At 46.0% G+C, this 16972-nt stretch overlaps 1 protein-coding gene across 2 annotated transcripts in view; it reads right to left on the bottom strand.

The window, feature by feature from the left end:
- Positions 1–327: 327 nt before the first annotated feature.
- CD2AP (CD2 associated protein) overlaps positions 328–16972 on the bottom strand; it is an 802607-nt gene continuing 785962 nt past the window's right edge. The window contains exon 19 of one of the 2 annotated variants that reach the window (XM_078647691.1): positions 328–672. In XM_078647691.1, coding sequence (XP_078503817.1) covers positions 631–672 — 42 coding nt within the window. In that variant the 3' untranslated portion in view covers positions 328–630. The remainder of the gene's footprint in view (positions 673–16972) is intronic. The other variant, XM_078647692.1, reaches the window with a different exon arrangement.

Genomic DNA, 16972 nt, shown 5'->3' with positions numbered 1-16972 from the left:
ATTAGTTAATACCACTATGCATAGGCATGTTATCTGCTTCCAGCATTAACAGTTTCCTATTGTATGCCAACTATAAACAGCATGTTATTAATACTTACACTGCAGACATACAGGCACAACAGTGTGTAACCCTGGGCGAGGATGGTAAAATAAAAAAATATACAAACAATATGATCCTATATTTACTTTTTCATGTACAGGAAAAGTATCTATGAGGTTTTCTCGCCTCTTCTACCCCTTCCCCAGAGACTATGTTATGCATTAATTGTAAAGGTACATATACATATATATATATATATATATTTAACATCCATTTCATAGTACAGGTTTCTTTAAAATTGCATTTTAAGTATTTAATAAAAATCTTTTAAGAATTTCCTTTTCTTTTTACATAGTTTCAGTAGTAATATCGAGCAAACCTAAAATAAAGGTTTGCAATTCCAGCACAGTAGGAAATAAGGCCCCATTTATTGGCAAAAACCAAACCTTTGATCTCTACTAAGATATTGTATCCATGTAATCATATGTTCTAACAATGTGGAAATCTGCACCTAATCTCTTAAAGCAACAGCAAGTTGCTACACATAGGCAATTTTCGGATTCCTGGAAAAATCAGGAACGCTGGATGCTTCATGTGGACTGGACTACCTTCTTCAGCTTTTCAATTTCAATCTGAAAGCAGAAACATTGTGAGTAAAAGCAAAGGTAGTATGACATCACTAATTACAGGTTATTTAACATACTTCAATGAGTAGTCAAACTCTCTATATCTATCTATATATAGATTGATATAGATGGATAACTTTATATGTAGATCTATATAAATATGTATTCAGAAATGTTATGCGTTATGGTGCTTGCTTTTATAGCACAAAGAAAACGCTTTACAGGGAAACATGAAATATGGAAAATATTTCAGTTACCTAAGAATTACGGATTTCATTATCATAATCAAAGCCCCCCAAACCACATTGCAGAGGTTTAAAAACCGTCAAGTCTACTAGGATTGTGTGGCATGGAGACCATATTATGCGGGAAGGTTACACACAGTATGCAACAAAAATTACAAAATATGTGACATGCCCCTTACTATTTTTATCCATAAACATTTGAGATTAAAACAACATTTTTGGTGAAATATGCAAATTTTTATAAATTAAGTGGTAAATTATGTAGAAAATTAAGTGGCAAAGGAAGTAAATCCATGATTATGTGGTAAACGCTGCAGCCACAGAATTACCTACATCCATTGACCCTCACCATTAACAATTTAGTCAAGAAGAGTAAAAAAAAGTCTGAAAAATGTAATTTCAATCAATGCTTGTCCCAAAAAATACATGTAATATAAAAAATAAATATGACATCAACCATGAATAACATTGTCCCATATGGCCAACTTGGGGTTTTGGTGACTTTTTCAAACTGCTCTGACTTCTGGTTTAAGATGGCACCATAACCACTCGATGGCAATACTGGATCATATTACACAGATAGAGATATTACATACAGAAATGTCACAAATCTAGCTATCGGTCGGGCCTAAGGCCAGAGATGCTGCACGTTTTCCCATTTACCAGCACTCACCCTACCCCCTCCACATCCACAACCAAATTACCATACTCGCAGCAAATATACACGTTTAATGTCTCAGCACCCACTAACGAAACGCACAAACCACACCTTTCTGTCCCAAACTTCCACACATTTGCACCTTCACAGACACAAAATACCTCTTTACCCTATACCATAACCAATCCACTAATCACAAACATAACCCAAATCCCCACCATACTTAACTATATCTCATCCAGACTCACTAATTACTTCTAACAGACCCCTTTCTGTCACGTACAAACCTACACTCAGCCTTCCATCTTTTCATCCACCAGCACCCTCTTATTCTCTGTACCAAATAAACACATTCACAAAACCCTTACACTCCACCAAACATATGGCCTATTTTAGCACTCAAATATAACACAAACACTAGAAACTCTTGTTCATCCACTCACACACCACATCCACGCTTTTCCAAACCACATCACCACACCACACACTTTACCTTGCAGCTTCCAGTTACCAACAATACTTTACATACAACTTTTCAGAAAACAAATACATCACCTCTTCTCACTACTCAAAAGAAAAACATAACGCACCCCAGCATAACAAAATCTCAAACATACAAATCCTAATACTTTCCATCACAAACTAGAAACATACACCCACTCGCACCTTCCTGACTACACAAATAAAATGTATTTATTTATTTATTTGCATGTTTGTAAAGCGCTGTGAATAAACTCCCGTAGGTGTATCTCCGCGCTGATGACGACCAGTAGAAACTAACAGAAACAATGAAATTAAGTACAGTATAGGCTCCTATGATCCAGCAGATAGTATTTAGAATGAATTAAAACACACCCTAAACCAACTCCACTATCAAGCTTTATCTCTTCCCCCACACCTAACACACATATAAGCAACTCTTTTAACCACCTCTCATCCACTGGACAATTTAGAACCTTACAACATAATCCACATGCTGCACCACTACCCCTAACTCGTACACCTTCCACCCTAAACAGACAAACAAAATAAGCAACAAGCCACTATACACAACGTCCCACCTCCATGTCTACTGCACAACAAGGTTACTCTACAAAAGCGAAACAGCTCACCAACTCACTCTCAACCACCATCTCCACCACCTACACACGCAGAACCATCAAAACGCCTTCTTAGCTAGCTGGACGAGGAACACAATACAGAACAGCTACACTATTGCTATCCTCATACAGACAATACCAGCAATAATTACCCCTATTACAAATCCACAAATACTGCTCGCTCTTCTACAAAAGAAAGTCGCACCATCACCAAAGGACAATCTCTGAAGTGCCTACTAACAGAATCCTTGATCACTCTAAAAAACCAGCATCACATCTATGGCCTTCTCACTGACACACAACCTGATTTACTCTTCATAATCATGGTTGGCAGATGACATGGCTCCAGTCTCATATGAAGCCATTCCTCTAGTCTGTCAAACTATATCATACAGGCAAAAAGAGGAGGTGGCCTAGTTGTATTCACACAAACATTAAAGATCACTAGAGCGGACAATGTCTCCATACAAGGTTGTGAGGCCCTCTTCACCCGCTGCAACCCTACATCATCTTTCTCCGGTAACTTCCTGCCCTTTCTAGACCCCCACCTAGCAATGCAACATTCCCAGTCACTTCTAAACATAATTTCAAAACTGATAAAACTACACTTCAACCTATGCATTCTTGGTGACCAAACACTTGGTTTGACAAACCCAATATACGCTATCCAAAAACAATCATCAGTGGCCCAGAGGCACTGAACCTACATCAGATCGTCCACAAACCCACACACATCCCTGGACACATCCTAGATGTCATTTTTGCAAATACAGAACCAGTTACCTTTCAAATGATGACTCCAGTCAAGGGCCAGACCACCATCTGCTTGCTTTCCAACATAAAACACAAAGCAACACACCTAAAACCATCTTACATGCATCCACCTATCGACATTGTAACACTAAATTTTGAACACTTAGAAACACAACTAACATCGAATACAGATCTAGAGACAAATTCAGTTTAGAAACTATACGAGTGGCTACAAGAAGCCTTTGATATCCTAATACCACTGAAAACAACACAACAGACCAAAAGAAAACAGGCACCTTGGAGAAATACAGAGCTAAAAGAGATTAAATGGCAAATTAGAAATCTCCAACATATCTGGCACAAAACAAACCCTGATCAAGTCAAACTTCACCTACAGAAACGTAACAGATTATACAAGTCCGCAATTAAAAAAAGTTAAGAACAAATATTATTCAGACAGAATTCAAAATGCTAAAAGTGCAAATAAACCAGCCATTCCCCTCCAAAAACGGAAGAGTACGCTAACCCAGCCTCTCCATTCCTTATAACAAATATCATACAATGAATTTATGGAACTGGTCAAAGCAAGCAAGCATGCCGGCAGCCCTTCTGACCCTTGTCCACCACAAACCTTCAAGAAAATTTTCCTAACTACCTTTACTGTCACACCAGTAAGAAGAATCATCAACAATGACTTAACTACAGGAATATTTCCAAAAGATTTAAAACAGGCTTACATACATCCATTACTAAATAAAAACAACCTGGACCTGCTTAACCCAGAACACTACAGATAATTCCATCATTTCTGACTTTCAAACAGAATTCTGTCTAGGAAGAGGCGCATAATCAGTTTGGGACAACCTTAAGAACACAGTTGACTGGAACGGGTTTGCTGCACTACTTCTCTTAGAGACCTCTCAGCTGTGTAGGACAAGGTTGACCATAACACTCTAATACAAAGATTCTAGGAAGCCAATATATAGGAGACTGCTCTCGACTGTATCACATCCTACCTTCAAAGCAGATCTAATATCATCCATACCCCCCCTTTCTCATCTAAAAAGTACTTCACAAAAGCAGGCATCCCTCAAAGCTCTATAATCTCACCCAAGCTCTTCAACATCTACATAAAGTCATTGCCGGCACTGATCAATCAATTTCACCTCACATGTTATAACTATGCTGATGACGCACAGATACTCCTTAAACTGGAAAGCCCTAAGAAACTCACAAATTTTCAGTTGCATCTGAGCTGTGGATCAGTGGATGACATGGAGCCATCTCAAATTGAATGCTTCCAAAACAGAAATATGATCCACTCGTCGCCTGGCGATCGAGGAACACCGCCTAAATTATCACAGGAAATAAGAAACCTCAGAATTACCATGGGCTCCAAGCTATCAATGAATACCCAAGTGGACAAACTAGCAAGATCAAGCTTCATTACTATAAAAACTCTGTGACGCATCTTCCCCCACCTGGGATTTCCACACAAAGTGCAGGCTACTATCTCTCGTTCCTGTCAAAAACTTGATTACGCCAATAGACTCTACCACAGATCATCTTTAACAACTATAAAGAGACTACAACGGGATTCAAAAATCTGCTGCCAGACAACTCTTACATATAAAGCCATATGCTCTCATCTTCCCTGCATTGAAGGCCTTACATAAGATCCACATTCAAGCTACTCTGTATTGCCCACAAAGCGGAAAAGAACCGCTCTTCATCAGGAATAAAACCAAATACATTCAACAAAGGAACCTCTGCTGTGGATTGGCTCCGCGCCTTAAAATCCCACCATACAAGAAAAAAAAAATCTAGGTTGCACATCCTTCTCTGTTCAAGCAGCCAAACTATGCAACTCTTTAATCTCAAACATAAGATCCAATGATAACTACCTTATCTTCAGAAGACTACTCAAATGTTGGCTTTTCCCCCACATAACCAGCATACTCAAACATAAATATACCGCATATCCGTCTACATATAAGCATTTATTTGGAACAGATGTGTACCTATATATGTGTATTGCTTTGCATAAATGTGTATAATAACTATATTTATAATTATATAGAGTCGTTCTGCTTAACAAATGTACATATTACCTATGGTCATATTATTCTATGTTTAACATGTATAGACATCACTACATAAATAAGTACATTTTTAACATAACTATCTACAATTGCTTCACTAATTAATTACAAAACAAAATTAAAAGTACAACACTGCAAGTCTGAGTTTGTTCAATATAACTTAAACCTACATAAATTACCTTCCGTATACATATATACCTTCCATGTACTTATGTATCTTTATATTTATTTTACTTCTAATTCAGCATCTCAAATGCACTACCCAATAACTCACCCTATACCTCCATCAATATAACCTCTACCTCCACCCTGACTCATCTCATACCTCATTCTACTACTCGCTCCAATGCACTAACCTATTTCTCACCCTATATCTCTCATTATATCATCTACCTCTACTCGGACTCATCCTAAACCTCATTCTACTACTTTGATTCCCAAAATAACCCTTTATAGACTTGCTTACTCAACCCCCCCTCCTTGTATCATCTCATACCTCTTTTACTATTCAGATCTCCCAAACAAGCCTTTCTAAACCCTTCCCTCTAACGCTTCCCCCCCCCCCCCTCCACCTCACTCATTCCAAGCCTCCTACTACTGGTAGGAGCTTTAAAAAAAAAAAAAACACTTTCTAGACCCTGCCCTCTTCTATTACTCCACTATCCTTTTCAATCTAACTAACAGACTCACAGGTCCACCACTCAAATTAATTTCATATTGCCCTATATAATTCCCTCCTCTATTCCTCCACTATCCTTTTCCAATCCAAAAAACTCCCATGTCCACCGCTCAAATTAATTTCATATCTCCCTATACTAATTCACCAATAATCCTTTTTGGGTACCCGAGTAATTGTAATTGTAAAATCACTTATATAGCGCATGGCTACCCGTAGGCATCCCAGCGCTCTTGGCAACGGTAACCCTGGGCTAGTCCGATCTATTCTGGGGAATAGGAAGGTTTTGAGTTTCTTCCTAAACTGAAGGAAGGTCTGTTCCTGCCTCAAGTTATATGGGAGGGCATTCCATTCTCTTGCTGCTTGCAGAGAAAAGAGCCGGCCGCCTGAGCGGGCTCGCTTTATCCTGGGAATGATTGCCAGGTTGTGGTCACTCGAGCGGAGATTGTGTGCTGCTTGCCGAAAAAGCACTTCGACACCTGGACAGGGGTAGTAAGTGCTATATAAATGTAATTCAATCTGTATTCCAGTTTGTCAGGGAATCAGATAGGAAGAGAGGCTTGCATGATATAGCCTGAAACTCTCTCACCTTCCTGGTCGATATAATTGCCACAAGTAAGGCTATTTTGATGGGGAGCAGCCTGAGGGGACAATAGTACAAAGGCTCAAAGGGAGTACATATCAAAAATGTGAGAACAAAATTAAGGTCTCACTGAGGCACAATCAAAGGGGAAGATGGGAGCATATATGAGACCTTTTAAGAATCTATATACAATCGGAGATTTAAATAAGGAGAGTTGACCAGGCAGCCGCAGGTAGACCGACAAGGCAGAACGATCCCCTTTCAGAGTGAGCAGAGCAGAGCCCTGCAGAGCAAGGGTAAGAATAAAAAGCAAAATATCAGAAAAGGAAGCAGAAAGAGGGTCAATAGACTTTTCCGGACAATATGATACAAACCTTCTATTTTCAGATGTATACCATCTTAATGGAGGGACGCCTGTCTGCGAGAACAACATTACGGACTTCGGGAGGAAGGTCGAAAGCAAGCAATTGCTGCCGCTCAATCTCCATGCCAGAAGGCGAAGAGTTGACAGGTTCGGGTGGAGGACCCTCTCCCTGTTGCTGAGTCAAGAGATTATCCTGAAGGGGCAGCCTGGTTGTAGGATGAATGCTCATGTTGAGAAGCTCGGGATACCAGACTCTCTGTGCCCAGTCCGGAGCCACAAGGATGGCTTGAGCCTGGTCATTCCTGATCTTCCTGAGAACTCCAGGCAGGAGTGGTGTGGACGGAAAGGCATACAGGAGGACTGAGTCCCACGCAAGACGAAAAGCATCTCCGAGCGAGAGCCGCCTAGGAAACTCAAGCGCGCAAATCTTCCAACATCGCATGTTCTTGGCAGAGGTTAACAGATCTAATCAAGGCTCTCACCACTGTTGAAAGAGACCTTGCGTCACATCTCGTTGGAAACGCCATTCATGATTCGCTAGGCATCAACGGCTGAGTTTGTCTGCCCTGGCATTCAGGGAACCTGCCAAGTGCTGAACAACCAGGTAAATGCCCTGCTGTTCCAGCCATGTACAGAGATGCAGTGCCTATTGACAAAGGGACCACGACCCCACACCACCCTGTTTGAGGTACCAGATGGCGGTGTTGTTGTCCGTGAACACTTGTACTAGCCTTCCTTTCATAGAGGGTAGCAGGGTTTTCAATGCCAATTTGATCGCTCAGAGATCTAACAGGATGATTTGGAGTCAGGATTCCACCAGAGTCCTCTGATCTCCACCTCTCTCGGATGCCCGCTCCCTCCCAGGAGTGACGCATCTGGTTGGGGAAGGGAGAGGTGTCTGCTCTGACACAATCGCTGTTTGTTAGCCACCACTGCAGGTCTGTTGCAGTTCCCTTTGCGATATGGACCATGTCGGAGAATTTGCCATCTGGCATGTGTAACTAGCAGGATCCAGGAGGCCATGAGGCCCAGACGGCCTCAGAGTCAGTCTTACAGAAATCCAGGATACAGGCTGAAAGATCGGTATCATAGACTGAATATCCTGGACTCGCAGTTCGGGAGGATAAGCCAACACTGCCCAGTGTCACGAACAGCCTTGATGAAAGGGAGCGTCAGAGAGGGAGTCAGGTGTAACTTTGGCATATTGATAATGAACCCCAATGAATGAAGGTCTGCCAGTCTGGAGGTGGGAAACGACAGCCTTGGGTGTGCCCGCCTTCAGCAGTCCGTCGAGATAAGGGAATACTGGCATATCTGCACAGATGAGCTGTGATCATCGCCATCTCTTTGGTGAACACCCGAAGGGCACTTGTAAGGCCAAATGGGAACACGGTTAAATAAAAATGCTTGTGCCCTACCGTAAACCACGGATAAAACCGATCAGCAGACAGGATGGGGATGTGAAAATAGGTGTCCTGCAAGTCAAACGCTACCATCCAGTCTCCTGGGTCCAGAGCAGACAAGAACTGAGGCAATGTAAGCATCCTGAATTTCTCCTTTTTTAGGAAGTAGTTGAGGGCTCTGAGATCTAGGATAGGACAAAAGCCCTTGTCCATTCCGGGATCAGAAAGTAGAGGTAATAGTATCCACAGCCTACTTCTGGCACTGGAACCTTCTCTATGGCTCTCTTGGCCAAGAGAGCCATGATGTCTTTACGGAGCAGTGACAGATGATCATCCATTAGCCAGTTGTAAGATGGAGGAAGGGGTTGTCTAGAAGGGGTCTAAGACCTTTTGGATGATCTGCAGAACCCACTTGTCTGATGTTATGAACTGCCAGTGGTGGAGATGATGAAACAGAAAAATTGGTCACATGTGGGAATCAATAGTTGTCCAGCTTATTAATCAGTCACTGGTCTGGTAAGGACTTCCAAAGTATTATTAATTAATCTTTTTACAAAGTGAATCCCCAAATTTATAAACTGGGGTCTAAAAAGCAGTGTATCGACATATCACATTAACACAACAAATATCTATTCACGAAACACAAGACAGACTTTTAAAAAACAAGTATACATAACTCTATAAATAACTGCAAAACACAACATATATCAACAAACACAAAGTGACAAAACATACATATACTTAATGTCCCTATCGCAATAGGAACCGTCTCTCTTACAGACGTTTTTCAGTCCTCATATTTTGGGCCTCTTCCAGACATAGGAAGCAGAGGAACGTGATTCTGGATCTGTTTACGTGTCAGCGGCCAACTGGCACTTCAAGTGTTTGGCTGTCAGACACAGACTATCAGCTTCTCCTTACAAGAAATGGATATCAATTCCACTTTGGACACACCATGTCCATGACTACCCAGTGCTGTAGGGCTGACTTAGTTAAACCCCTGCTCCGATCAAACGCGGATTATCACTTCTTTCTAAAACATCTTTGCAGTCAGTCATCTCTCGAATCAGGATAGCCAATATCATGGACCAGTTCCGGTACAGTGGTGGAGATGATGGCTCATCATGCCACCACGTGGACGCCCATGATCTAAATGAGCAACATTGTTAAGTTTTTGAGGCTGCAGGTGGCTGGACCTGATTACTTTCTACCTGACCCATGGGGCTGGAAGGAACTGCGCCCTTATCCATGCAGAAGCTGGGAGCTTGCACTGTTCAGTGGCTGGGATAAGTGTGGCGCGGTTGAAAGCCCCTTTCATGGCCGCGAAGGCAGACTGGGGATGTGGGGCGGTCGAGGGGCCCAAGGACCTGACCGTAGCCCGTGAGACCCTAAACCGCTACAGAGCCAAGTCTTTCTTGTCTCTGAAGAAACATGTGCCATCGAAGGGCATATCCATGAGGGAAGATAGACATCCCTGAAAAGCCAAATTTTCTCAGCCAGATATCGGAGGACCACAGTCGACAATAGCTCTTTGCCCAGCGAGTCGATCGCATCAAATCCACAGCGTATGGTGAACTTCGCTGTGTCGCCCTAGTCTGCACCTGCTTGAGAGAGAATGGGCCAGGCCTCCTCCACGACCTGTGGCAGCACTTGCGCCACCATTTTCCACAGTGTGTGGCAATAAAGGCCCAATAAGCATGCAGTTTTCACTGACCGCAATGCAAGGCTAGTGAAAGAAAACATTCTCTTTCCCAAGCTGTCCAGTCTGTTGGATTCCCTGTACAGGGGAGCGGCAAGGAAAGCGCCAAGAAAAGTAGAAGCTTGGACCACCAAGCTCTGCGGGGGAGGGGGGAGGAAATTTGGGTCCTCTGAAGTGGGGTGTTGGCAGCAGGTAAACACCCTATTTAGAGGAGACTGTGATGGGTTTTGAACAGGTCCCCAGAAGGACATCAGTGAGGGCTTGTTAAACAGGAGTAGGGGATTCAGGAGGAGATTCACAGTTCCAGCACGTCCATCAAGATATTAGTCTTGAATGCACCAAGGGCAACTGAAGGTCTGGGACCTCAGCCCCCTCTGAACAACCATAGCACATGTAGCTCCCTTCTCTGTAGTCACGGTAGATAAAGCATGATGGTATCTGGGGACATTCCTAGTCCCCCGGCATCACACCAGTCTATATCCAGCCGATACTGAGATTCAAAGGGGTCCACTGACATCCCTTACTTCTCCCAAGGACTAGCCTTTCAAAATATCGCTCAGCCTTTAACGTAGGACGCCGGGGTCTTGTCTGCACTGGAATCGGCCCAGCTCTAGCTCCATCTCGTTGGGGATCAGAATGTAGCTGGCTCTGGGAGCATCAGAAAGACGCAGTGGCACAACTTGCGCCGGTCCAGATCCATGACTGGATCCATTGGGGCCAGAGCCACCGCCGAGGAATCAGATGGGGCCCCCTTCCATCCCAATGAGGCCCAAAGGCATATTGGAGGGGTGAGCCGCTCAAAAATGTGGTCATGGATTCATAGAACCCTCTAATTTGATCATGGGTTGCTCTGCCTCCCGGAAAAAACTGGGGAGGCGCGGAGTAGGCCCAGGCGCATGTTCAGAGAAACCAGGCCCCAAATGCTGATGTTCCTTTATCTCCTTTATGTGCCTCTTATCTGAGTGCCCTGACAATATGGAGTGGGCCAAAGAGGACTCTGTACTCCTCGAACAGTCCCAGGACCTTCCTCTCAAGCAGGACTGTAATTTCCGATGAGATGCATGTCAGGCAGCTAGCAGCTTCAGGGACCGCTCCCTCAAACTCTTTGGTGCCATGGCCGCAAACCTGGAGTACGTCACGCTCCAAACTACACAAACACATGAGGTGCGGCTTTGTCACCGACATGGCGCTGTGACAGGTGCCACAGGGTTTAAAACATGTCTTCCTTGATGCCGTCCTCAACACACCAGGAAGAAACCTCAAAAAAGGATCGACAAAATGATGCACAAATCCTGCCAAAAAATGACAGACGGGTAACTTTTCTCTCAGATCAGTGCTGGCTGGTGCAAAAAGAACTGACGTCAACGCACCAAGGTGTCAGGCCTATAGGTGGCATGGACACCACTTCCGGCAAGGATATCGCCACACAAAGCTGAGCGATGCCACCTACCGGCATGCAGGGGTACTGCTCATGGAAAATCTTCAGGATCCAGTCTGACACCTGGAGAAACTCAAAGGTAAGGAATCTGCGGGCCAGATGTCTCTATCAGACAAAGGAGTGCATGTACAGAAATAATCTTATTTTGTCACAACTGTCATTATTTATTGGTGATGTTACATTCGTTTTAGGATCTTTGGTGAATGTGTTTTCTTCAGCATGTGAAAAATGTTGAACCTCTTATAAGAGAGAACATCTTTGAGGTAACATTTTCTCTCAAGAACGTTGTAGATAGTGGTCTAGAGAGAAAAAAGGAGTTTACTTTTACAGCAAATTGACAGACATTTATGTCTATTTCAGAAAAAAGGATAACCAGTTGACTGACACATTCCACAGCAGCAGATGGCCAGTTGATTCTACAGTAGCTTCATCACAAAATTCAAAGAGGAACCAAACATGAGGCACAACTCTATGCTGTAGGAACCAGAGGAATGGAATCCATAGCACTTGCTTATACCAGTTTAAACAGGCAAAATGTAGGGTTCAACTGGGTTTGATTAAAACTAGCTTATACCTACTTTTTCAAACATTTGAGGAGATGTCTTTTTTTTTATTAATTGACGACGGCTATGCAGCTGATAATGCTACAAGTAATTCCTGACAGAGTTCCCCATGCATGTTGCCAAAATCCTTTTGCCAAATCTGTGTCACAAGACTACCCACTTTCTTGGTTAACTCACATCTTCTATATTTTAAAATACAAATAATTTGGAAGACAAAGTGTAACGAAGTTAGCAGTCCAGTAGCTGGGGTGGGCGGAGCTAGGTGGGCAGAGGGGAAGAGGAGGGGACAGGACAGGAAAGGGCAGTCAGAGTAGGGACGGGGTCTGAGTAAGCAGACAGAGAATAAAGCTCCTTGACCAGCACACTGTGTCCGTGTTATTTAGTAGCGCGACGCTACAGCTGGCGACGAGGGTGGGATGAGGTGACCCACCAGCGACACCAGAGAGCGAGAAGAGAAGCTGACCCGTCCAGAGCACCGGCCGAACGCGACCGCTACCTGCGGCGCCTGTGCCCCGTGATTGCCGCCGCCTCCAGCCTGAGGCCAGCGGTGGAGAAACTGTTCACGACCAGGAGATCGTGTGTGGCCACGCTAGAGCAGCGGAAAACAAGACGCTGCCCCTCTGGTGTCCGGCGCTCCGTTCGCGCCAAAATCTGGGGAGTGTGCCCTGAAACGAGGAATCAAGAAGGAAGGGTCTGGGAGCCTACCCCAGCCCTCCTGAAGCGTCCTGCACGAGTGAGGAGTGCAGCGCGAAGCGAGGAGAACTCGCGGAGGCGCCAGGACAAAGCGCCGATGCCGCCGACACCGGGTCTCACCCCCGATGCGTGAGGAACGGCACGCTGCGGCAAGCAAGACGCGGGAACCTGCATTGGCCTACCTGAGCGGTGGAAAGTGGCCAGAAAGTGAAGGGGAACTGCCAAATCCTGGCTACTGGGAGGAAGAACCCTCGGTGAGTGCCAAAAGAGACCGAGTGTGGCTGAGAGTGCAGAGGAGCTCAGACCTCGTGGTTGACTGGGGGCGGCCATCTTTGAGTCAGGCGTCCTCAAGGACATCCTCCCTGTGCAGAATACAGGCGGCCATCTTGAAGTCAGGCATTAAGCAGGAAACAAGCATTGGTGATAGAAAGCAAAACAAGCACTGGCAAAAAAAAAAAAGACCAAGCATAAACCAACAAGCATTGATAGCTACAAGAGGACATAAGACAAACCTCGGAGACATATACCAGTCACTGACGCAAGAAGCAGACGCGGGCGTCAAAACCCACCGCCAAGATGTCCAACCCTCCCGCACACAAGGAAGTCAAGGGAGGCACCCACCTGCGAGCCCCGGAGCCACTGTCAGTCACAACAGGAAGCAGCATGGGCCTGAAGTGGCAAGAATGGCTAGAGGACTTTGAGGACTACATTGAGGGATCCAAAATTGAACCAGACAAAGACAAGATCATAGCCCTTCGCAATCTAGGGGGGCGTGAAATAAGCAAGATCGTACGGGAGATCCCAGCCACAGATGGTGATACCTATGATAAAGTAAGAACCGTTCTAAATAACCGCTTTCTGCATAAGAGAAATGTCGACTATGAGAGACACAAGTTCCACCAGCAGCGCCAGGGAAAGGAAGAACCACTGAGCTCCTTCATACATCGACTGCGGCGGCAGTCCCAACATTGTGATTTTACCAACTTCTCGCCGGATGCAGCCATCAAATCTCAAATAATCACTGGGTGTCACTGAGACGGCGACTGCTGAGAAAACCACAGGAACTAGCAGAGATTGAAGAAAACTCCCGACTGTACGATCAAGCTGAAGAAAATGCGGCGGAAATTGAAACAGGACCCAGTACCAGCCGTGAACACGCCAACCGTATCACAGAGAGACGGCAGGGACGACAGGATCGGCGCGACAGTGGAAGACGTCACCCGCGAGACAGATCGCGGCGCTCCAAGTACTCGCCCAGGCGACGCCCGTACTACAGGAGGAAAGTATCCGAAAGGAGAGATCGCCGACCTGAACGCACGAGACGATGTTTCAGGTGTGGATACGACTACCCTCACATCGACTCCTGCCCTGCCATGGGCCAACGGTGCAGAAAATGTGGACGGTCCAACCACTTTGAGGCCATGTGTGGGGATTACCACAAAGAAAAACGCAACGACGGTGACAGACAGGATGGGTCGCAGCGGCCCTCACGATCAGAGGCCAAGCGTCATCACATCAGAGCAGTTCAAGAAGAGCCTCCTAGATCTCCCACGTCCTCACACTCCAGTCACGACTCTCGGCGCTCCCGATGGGACCGTCGTTCTCCATCAAGAGACTCAAGATCGTCCTCATCCAGACATTCTTCCTACACCACCGAATATGTCAACTTTGCTGACCATGATCAGTTCAAACGTTATCCACGCCTCAACATCAAAGTGGGCAACCATGCCGCCAAGTTCATGATGGACAGCGGAGCATCGCTCAACTACATATCAGTTGCCGAACATGACCGTATGGACCCCAAACCATGTTTGCATTTCGCGCCCGTCCGCGTCTACACCTGGATGGCGAAGAAACCTCTCCAATGCTTGGGCAAGTTTGACACCACCCTCACGCATGGCAAGCTCTCCATCCCAGCAGTTATCCATGTAATTAAAGGACCTGAGGCTGACTGTCTGCTGAGCCTCCCCACGGCTGAACGTCTTCAGTTGGTGCACATCCTCTTCAACGTCCATGACATTTCGGACTGCGCTGGAAAATTCCCTTCCCTCTTCCGAGGTTTGGGGAAACTGAAAGGCCGTCAAATCCACCTGCATATCAACGAGCAAATCAAACCAGTGGCTCAACACCCGCGAAGAGTGCCATTTCACTTGCAATCCGCGGTTGAATGTGAACTGCAGGAACTCCTGGACGCCGACATCATTGAGCGCACTGCGGGCCCCACTCCATGGGTGTCCCCGTTGGTTATTGTCCCCAAGAAAGGGTCCCAAAACAAAGTCCGTCTCTGTGTGGACATGCGTCTGCCGAACACGGCTATTGAGAGGGAGAGACACCCGGGCCCACTCCTGAGCGACATGATCACGGCCCTCAACAGGGCAACCGTGTTCTCTAAATTGGACCTGAACAAGGGCTACCATCAGCTCGAGCTAGACGACAGCTCTCGCCCCATCACGACGTTTGCCACCCATCTTGGTCTTTTCCGCTACAAACGTCTCAGTTTTGGCGTTTCATCAGCCGCCGAGATCTTCCAGGAGGCTATACGTCTCGTCATTCACCACATCCCTAACGCCCTTAATTACAGCGATGATATCTTGGTCTACGGTTCGGACACGCAGGAGCATGACACCGCCCTCGATCGTGTCTGCCTCGCTCTGATGGAAGCTGGGTTAACCCTCAACAAGGACAAATGTGAATTTCATCAGACAACCCTGAAATTCTTCGGACACATCTTCTCGGCGAGTGGCATGAAACCAGACCCGGACAAGATCGCCACGCTCAACACCAAGAGTCCGGCGGACGTCAACGACCTGCGTTCCTTTCTTGGGATGGCCAGCTACTGCGCCCGCTACATTCGTGATTACGCCACCGTAAGTCACCCTCTGAGGCTCCTCACGAAAGCTGGCGCGCAATTTGTGTGGACCCCGGAGTGTGAGCGTGCCTTCAAGGATATCAAACGCGCCGTGGAATCGGCCAAGTGCCTCTCCTATTTCAATCCCAAGAGGAAAACGGAAATCACCGTGGACGCAAGCCCCGTGGGCTTAGGGGCCATCCCGGCACAGTACGACCATGAGTCGGATCAGAGGAGGATCATCGCCTATGCCAGTCGGAGCCTAACGGACCCTGAGAAACGATACTCCCAACCGGAGAAGGAGAGCCTGGCCGTCGTGTGGGCGTGCGAACACTTCCACATCTTCATATACGGGAAACACTTCACACTCATAACCGACCATCAGGCGCTTGTCACAATCTATGGGAATCCCAAGTGCAAGATGCCCCCCAGGATCGAGAGATGGGGCTTGCGGCTGCAAGAGTACACGTTCTCGATCATTCACAAACCGGGGAAGGATGAGAATCCAGCTGACTATATGTCTCGCCACCCCCGAGACTCATCAGAGACTGCGCCCTCCATTGCGGAAGAATACATTCACTTTGTGACTAATCATGCTCGTCCACCAGCCATCCCCATGCACGCCATTCGGGAAGCGACCAATCAAGACAGCATCCTACAAGCAGTAATAAAGCGTACCCGAACCAACAGATGGAGATACCACCCGCAGGAGGAAGAGGAAAGCCCTGCTGTCAAGAAAGAACTCCAAGCCTTCCGACATGTCTCCGACGAACTCTCTGTAACCGGTGACGACCTCCTCCTCAGAGACCACAGACTAGTTATACCAGCGACACTGAGACAAGGAGTAATCGACTTGGCCCACGAAGGCCATCGAGGAGTCGTCTCTACCAAAAGAGCACTGAGAGAACGTGTCTGGTTCCCAGCCCTCGACCAGATGGTCGAGGACACATTGAAAGACTGCCACCCATGTCAACTGACCAGACACAGTAATCCACCTGCACCCCTACAGATGACCCCATTGCCTGATGGGGTATGGCAAGAAGTTGCCATGGACTTTTATGGCCCCCTGCAATCCGGGAAGTATGTAGTCGTCATCCTGGATGAATACTCCAGGTTCCCAGTGGCCCAGTTCATATCATCCACCAGTGCCGCCTGCACCCTCAAGGTGCTTGAAGAAGTCT

This window comes from Lissotriton helveticus, chromosome 6, assembly GCF_964261635.1.
Source record: "Lissotriton helveticus chromosome 6, aLisHel1.1, whole genome shotgun sequence".
Lineage (NCBI taxonomy): Eukaryota > Metazoa > Chordata > Amphibia > Caudata > Salamandridae > Lissotriton > Lissotriton helveticus.
The sequence above is the reverse complement of the archived record's forward strand: the minus strand, read 5'-3'. Positions and strand labels throughout refer to the sequence as shown.